The 7,458-nt window shown below is 61.2% G+C and overlaps 1 protein-coding gene across 1 annotated transcript in view; it reads left to right on the top strand.

Moving 5' to 3' along the window:
• The window catches only part of SND1 (staphylococcal nuclease and tudor domain containing 1), a 130,938-nt gene extending 128,532 nt beyond the window's left edge, over positions 1-2,406 (top strand). Inside the window, exons 19-24 of the mRNA XM_030014964.1 lie at positions 22-145; positions 261-330; positions 860-973; positions 1,059-1,262; positions 1,702-1,746; positions 2,038-2,406. Coding sequence (XP_029870824.1) covers positions 22-145; positions 261-330; positions 860-973; positions 1,059-1,262; positions 1,702-1,746; positions 2,038-2,103 — 623 coding nt within the window. The 3' untranslated portion in view covers positions 2,104-2,406. The remainder of the gene's footprint in view (positions 1-21; positions 146-260; positions 331-859; positions 974-1,058; positions 1,263-1,701; positions 1,747-2,037) is intronic.
• Positions 2,407-7,458: the final 5,052 nt, after the last annotated feature.

The raw sequence follows: 7,458 nt of genomic DNA on the forward strand, positions 1-7,458 counted from the left end.
TGGATCCGACCCCCTCCCCAGGCGCCCAGCTGGAGAAGCTGATGGAGAACATGCGCGCCGAGGTGGGCAGCCACCCGCCCGTGGAGGGCTCGTACGCCCCGCGCCGCGGAGACTTCTGCATCGCCAAGTTCGTCGACGGAGAATGGTGAGGAGGGGGTCCCGCTCCCCCCACGGGGAGGCCGTGGGGCGGCATTGCCCCACGCTGACGTGTGGTTTTGGGGTGACACGCACACCCCACCTCACCCCATCCCACTTTCCAGGTACCGGGCCAGGGTAGAGAAGGTGGAGTCAGCCGCCAAAGTCCATATCTTCTACATTGACTATGGCAATGTGAGTGCTCACCATGCCGGGGGCGGGGGGTGTGTGTATGGGGGGCACCCTAGGGTGCCAACTGCAGCCCCCCAGCTCCAGCTGTGCTGTGCGGGGGGGGGGCTGGCTGTGTAACCCAGCTGCCAAGCATCAGGCAGGGGCAGGATCATGCCCCTGGGAGCGGGAGTCTCGGGGTACAGAGCCATCCGTCTGTCCATCCATCCATCTGCCTGTCCATCCATCCGTCTGTCCATCCATCCACCCACCTGTCCATCTGTCCATCCATCCATCCGTCTGTCCATAGATCCATCTCTCCATCCATCCATCTGTCCATCCATCCATCTGCCTGTCTGTCCATCTGTCCATCCATCCATCTGTCCCTGCCGCTGGGTGCTGACATTTTCATCCCTCCAGCCAGCGCCAGGGAGCCCATCACGGGGTGCCCATCACCCTTGGGTGCCCTCCCAACCCCGGCACCCAAGAACCCATCGCAGGGTGCCCATCACCCTTGGGTGCCCTCCCAACCCCAGCACCCTCTCTGCCCCCGCAGAAGGAGACGCTGCCCGCCACGCGCCTGGCCGCTCTGCCCCCCGCCTTCAGCACCCGCGTCCTGCCGGCGCAAGCCACCGAGTACAAGTTCGCCTTCATCCAGGTGCCCCAAGACGTAAGTAGGGGGGGGTGTCCTGGGAAGCGGGGAGGCTCCGGGTCCCCGACGGGAGCGCGGGGTCCGACGCCATGCCGTGCCGCAGGACGACGCGCGGGCGGACGCGGTGGACAGCGTGGTACGGGACATCCAGAACACCCAGTGCCTGCTCAACGTGGAGCACCTGGGACCGGGCTGTCCCCACGTCACCCTCCAGTTCGCCGACTCCAAGAGCGACGTGGGGCTGGGACTGGTCAAGGAGGGACTGGTCATGGTGGAGGTGCGCAAGGAGAAGCAGTTCCAGAAAGTGGTAGGTGCTGCTTGGGGGGGGGGGGGGGGTGATGAGGGGGGTCCCTGCCCTGCTCTCAGTAGGGTGGGCTCTGCCCTGAGGGCAGCCGAGCGGTGATCGATCCCCTGGCTCATCTGATGCTGTATCGATCCCGGTGGTGGTGGTGGCTGCCTGGGGGCTCAGGGTCGGGGGGAGTGACCCCAAGTGCTGGCCACCCCCACCCAAACGCCTGAGTTCCCTCTTGGAGCCGTGCTGGGTGGGGGTCCCACCTCCCTGCCCTCAATGGGAACCCCCTCTGCCACCCTGAGGTGCAGGGTAATGGGTGCCATGGAGGGACAGGATGGGGGGGGTTTGCACCCCCACCACGGCCGGGCAGACCCTGCTGGGGGTGCACGTCCCCAAGCCCCTCCGGGAGGGCGGGGAGGGGGCGCAGGTTCACCCCAAGCCTCTGTCCCCGCAGATCACCGAGTACCTGAACGCCCAGGAGACGGCCAAGAGCGCCCGGGTGAGTGTGGGGGGGTGGCAGGTGGGAGTCTGCTGGGGTGCCCGATGCAGCCCCCTTGTCTTGGGGGGTTGCTGGATGTGGTAATTCCCCCCCCCCCCCCCAACTCTAGGGGAGATGTTGGATGCAGCCCCTACCATCTCTGGGGTGATGCTGGATGTGGTACCCCCTGTCTCTAGGGGTGATGCTGGATGTGGTACCCCCAGTCTCTAGGGGTGATGCTGGATGCAGCCCCCCCCCCCCATCTCTGGGGGTGACGCTGGATGCGGCCCCATCCCGTTCCCTCTCTTGCAGCTGAACCTCTGGCGCTACGGGGATTTCCGCGCAGACGACGCAGACGAGTTCGGCTACAGCCGCTAAGGGATGCTTCGGGGCCCGTGCCCCCCCGCCCTTCCCCGCTGCCACCACACTAACGTCCTCCCTCCCTCCCCTCGTCCCATCCCATCCCGTCCTGTCTCCCGGGGGGCCGGGGCAGCCGAGGCGGGGGGGGGGGGGGTGGGTCGCAGCTCCGTGCCCCGGGGAGGGGGGACGGCCCCGGCCCCCCCCCCCCGCCTTGGTCTGACTGACAGCTGAATTTGCCCCGCTCTGTCCTGCTCGCAGCCAGCGCCCGCCCCCCGGCCTGTATTTAAAGCTTCGGAGGCCCAATAAAAGTAGTCAAGCGTCGTGCCGTGGCCTCTCCCTGCTGGGGGGGGGGTCCCCTCCGTGCTGGTGTCACCCCCACCCCTGGTTCACCTTGTCCCAGAGACCTAAACTGCACCCCAAGGCTGGGATCACCTGGGATGGGGGAGATGCTCCAGGCATGGGCATCCCCTCCCTGCCATGGCGGGGGGTCCTCCATGGGGGGCTGCAGTCCCCGGGCCTCAACCCCATCCAAGGAGTGGGAAGGGCTCATCCTGCCCTGGTGAGTCCTGAGCACCGGCCAGGGAGGGTGGATGAGGTGTCTGGATGGAGTGGGGGGAGAGAGATGGGGGGGCAGCCCCTGAGATGGCAGCAATGGTGCAGAGTCTGATCCAAGACCCCAGCGTGGACTTCAACCCTGGGTCCCATCCATGGACCCCAACCCTGGGTCCCAAATGTGGTCATCAACCCAGGACCCCAACCTCAGGTCCCATCCATGGACCCCCAAAGCCAGATCCCAAACCCAGACCTCAACCCCAGGTCCCAAATGTGGCCCCTTGCCCTGAACTTGAACCCCAAGTCCCAGTCATGGCCCTCAGCCCCACATCCCAATCCCGGACCCCAACCCCAGGTGCCAATCCTGAACCCCAGCTCTGACTTCAACCCTGACCCAAACCCAACCCTGCACCCCAGTCCCATGACCTGAGCCAGGCGAGGTGGGGGGGGGGCCAGCAGCACCCCCAGAAGGGTCCCATGGGCTTCCCGCTGCCCCCCGCACCCGGGTGCATGGTGGTGTGCCGCTGGCTTCTGCGGTGGAGGCTGTGCCTGTGCCCCCCCCACCCCGAGCCCACGGGCATCCCAATCCCACAGTGATGCTGAGCTTGGTCCCCTGTCCCCTCGCCGACGTGTGTCCGTGGGGACACCGGCAAATGCCACCCATGGGCATCTGCATGGCACTGCCACCGCGGCATTGTTGATCGATGACCATGATGGGGGGGTTGGTGTCGGCGAGGACCGCCAGCAGGGACCCCATCCCCGCTGACCGCCTTGCTCCTGGGGAGCTAATTATAGGGCTGCCCTAATTTAATTTGAACACAATTACAGCGGAGTGCACTGTGTGGCGAGTTTCAATAATTAACGCCAGCCAAAGATCGTAATTAAAGGAAGAGCTGGTGGGGGTGCCGCTGACACGGCTGTGGGGTGGGAAGGGGGTCCTGGGACGTGGGTCACTGCTCCCCACCCCCAGCTCTAGCGCCCATCACCGTGGCATCGAGGCGCTTTGCAGCCCACCCCTGGGTCGAGGGTCCCTGCAGGGACGGAGCATCACCCACCATCCCGTCCCCTGTCCCCAGCCTGGCCACCCTTACCTGTCCCAGCAAGGTCTTTGGGGGTCCCTGGAGGTCTCTGGAGTGTAACTGGAGGTCCTAATGGTCTCTTGGGGGTCCTTGAAAGTCTCTGAGGTCATCCCATTGGTGTCCCTGGGGGTCTCTGGAGAGCACTTGGATGTCCCTGGAAGGGATCTCTGGGGAGCCCCCCGGGTCTTATGGAGGTCCCCCGGAGGGGTGTCCCCGAGGGGCCCTGGGGTTGCCCTGAGCTCCCACCCAGCCTGGGTGGCCACGGGACCCCGAAAGGACCCTCTCAGAGTCCTCGTCCCCATGGGGACATCCCTGCCTGATCTCAGGGTGCAGGCAGGGCTCAGCAGGGACCGTTGGGTGCAGGCAGCACCCAGGCAGGCAGCAGCCCCCCAGAGTCTGGCACAGCCGTGTGTCTGGGGGCTTTTCCTCGCTCTTCCCTGTTTTCTCTCCAGCGCTTGACCTTGAAACAACCATTGGAGCCGGGAACAAGCCAGGCTCATCACCTCTACTGCTAATTAATGCCCTGGTCATGAGTGGGGGCTGCGCCCCCCACGGGTGACACTGTGGGTGTCACAGGGAGTGGCAGGGACTCGGTTCTCGGCCCCTTCCCATCACACGGGGGGGGGTGGGTGCCTCTCAAACAGGAGGTGCTGGGACCCCCAGCGTGGCATGGCTGGGGGACCAGGACCCGTCCCTTGGGGCCCTCCCTGTCCCCAAGCTCCCGGGTGAGGAGGGAGCACCCCTTGGCTGGTGACAATGTCCCCAGTGCCACCAGCCGGGGACACCAGAGCCCTCCATGGCAGGGGACCGAGTGTCCCCAATGTCCCCAGTGCCACCAGCCGGGGACACCAGAGCCCTCCACGGCAGGGGACCGAGTGTCCCCGACGTCCCCAGTGCCACCAGCCGGGGACACCAGAGCCCTCCACGGCAGGGGACTGTGGCAGGCTCTGGGGACCGGGGACGCTGGCTTGGGGCTGTGCTGGGCCATGCCGGGCTGTTCTGGGTGGGACTGGGATGCACTGGGCTGCGCTGGGCGGGACTGGGCTGTACTGAGCGGTGCTGGGCGGTCCTGGGCTGTACTGGGCGGTACTGGGCGGTGCTGGGCGGTACTGGGCGGTGCTGGGCTGTACTGGGCGGTGCTGGGCGGTACTGGGCGGTGCTGGGCGGTACTGGGCGGTGCACAGGGCCGGGCTCCGGCAGCCCGAGCGCCGGGACGGGAGAGAGAAACGGCACCACCTGCCGGTACCGGTACGGACCCGCCGGTACAGCCGGACCGGTACAGACCCTCCGGTACCGGTACGGACCCGCCGGTACAGCCGGACCGGTACAGACCCTCCGGTACCGGTACGGACCCGCCGGTACAGACTGATCATTACAGACCCTCCGGTACCGACCCGATGGTACAACCAGGCCGGTACGAACCCTCCAGTACTGACCCACTGTGGGATATCTGGAAAGCAATGGACACACAGTGAACAATCCAGACACAATGGAACTGATTCATCCCTGAGCCAGAGGCCTCTGCAGGCAGCGGACCTCAAGGACGTAGCGAAGGTCAACTGTTGCTACAAGTTTGATGAAGTGAGCACAAAAAGCAGAGCAAAGTTGGGTGTACGTGACGGAAAGCTGGATGCAAGACAGGACACAGGCGGAGGGAACCATTCGCGTGACCAGAGGACCTTATCCAGTCAAATTATTGCTTTAGGCGCGTGGACAGCCCATGCTAACCAATCAACAGATGGCTTACGCATGAGCAGGAACTAGAGTGTATACTTAAACCAAGCTATTTGGGCAATAAGGTGGCATCTGCTTGATCATATTGATTGTGTGCGGTGTCTGCGACTTCTGCATTGACAAGTGGCACTCGAACAGGGACCCTCGGGTCGATGTTGAATTTACAACAGGAGCCGACGGAGAGAGGGTGCGGAAGCCGGCCGTAGGTGAGTGCTGCCCCGGCACTCGGGAAAACGCTAGCGTTGTGGAAATCTCGCCCTGATCAGGCGAGCTGCTGGGGAGGAGATGGGGTCCACTATGTCCAAGGAAGAGGCAGCAGTGGTTAAGCTCCTCCAACATATGCTCTCTACGAGAGGATTAAGTTATGACTCGTCTACCCTGAAAGCCCTGTTACTTTGGGCGAGAGAAAAAGGCTTACTCCCTACATGTGGAGATGCTTTCACCATCCCTACTTGGGAAAAGATAGGGCAAGAACTATGGCAAAACATAAGTTCGGGTTCAAAAGAGGCGAGAAGATTCTCCACGATGTGGAGGTTAATTATAGAAACTTTAAAAAGTATGAAAGCAGAATGTTCGGCAGCAGCTTCTGCTTTTGCTGCATTGAAACCAGAAGATTCAAAGGAAACACCCTCCTCGACGAGTTTGCTCTTTGAACGACCACAAATTCCAGCCGCTGTTCCAGCCCGTGTGTCTGGGGCAAATAGGGTCTCCGCAGGAGCTAGTGCGGCCAGGAAGTCTGCGGTAGCAGATCCAGACCCCGGGGACCAGCCCTTGGAAAAAGCCGACAGCCTGGCGGAATTTCCACCACCACCAGCAGAAGAGAAGGGAAACAGCTCAGTCTCTACATCCCGTTCTTCATCACCTAAGCCAGTAGCCTCGTCCCTGTATCCATCGCTGCCGCCATCTACTCCTCCACCCCCGTTTGAGGAAAAGGAGGAACGGGCGACAGGTCTGGGGGATACACAATTGAGGGAAATGTTACAAAAGCTGGAGGCTCTCGAAGCCCGCCTGGGGTCGTCAGTGAAGCCCGAGCCGGCGTCATCAACTTTTCCTGCACCTCCACCACCTTTCAGCACAGGATTTTCGTCGTTCCCGCAACCACCTCCAACGAATCCTTCTACTTCACAGGACGTATCGGGTGAGATCGGTGCCACGGCACCTTTGCCGCCGCCACCTCCGACAACCTTGTTAACGGGGGGTGGGGTGGGAGATCCGGCAAAAAGATGGAAGAGGATAATCAGAGATGCTTTAATTGAAGGTCAATTTATTCCGTCTGCACTTCCGGTTGTGATGGATAATGGGGGCCCTGTTTGGGAAGCATTAGACCGGGAAGTCTTAAAGGAAGCTAAGGCAGCAGTCACTCAATATGGGTTAAAATCACTGTACAGTCAATCTGTTATTCAACATGTATTTTCTGCACATTTGTTGACACCATACGATGTTAAAATGATTGTGCAAATGTTATTGCTTCCATCCCAGCAGCTCCAGTTTTATCAAAACTGGCAAGCGGCCTGTGAAAATGCAGCTGCTATCCCGCGACAGAACGGGGATCCTCTGTTTGGAGTGCAAGCCCAAATGTTATTAGGTTCAGGTCCCTTTGCCAGGGCAGACTGGCAAGCACAATTTGCCACAGAAGTCTTACAACTCCGTCAAGACTTAGCTTTTAAAGCATTGAATAATGTGCATGATGAGAAAATTAGACATACTTTTACCTCGGTGAAACAAGGCCCCACGGAAACGTTTTCAGCTTTTATTGATCGATTGCATGCTGCTATCATGGCACACCCTGATTTAGATCCTGAAATGAAAACCAAGTTTTTGGATATGCTCGCTTTTGATAATGCAAATGAAAAAACCAAAAAAAGCCCTTAGTATATTGCCAATAGGTTCTACCACCGCTCAGCTGTTGGAAGCTGCAGAGCGGATGCTAGAATCAGAAAAAGCAACAGTGATAGCCGCTGCGGTAGTAGCGGCTGTAAAACCCCTATTAACAAAAAGCAAAGGAGTG

The sequence above is a fragment of the Aquila chrysaetos genome, chromosome 5 (assembly GCF_900496995.4).
Source record: "Aquila chrysaetos chrysaetos chromosome 5, bAquChr1.4, whole genome shotgun sequence".
Taxonomy (NCBI): Eukaryota; Metazoa; Chordata; class Aves; order Accipitriformes; family Accipitridae; genus Aquila; species Aquila chrysaetos.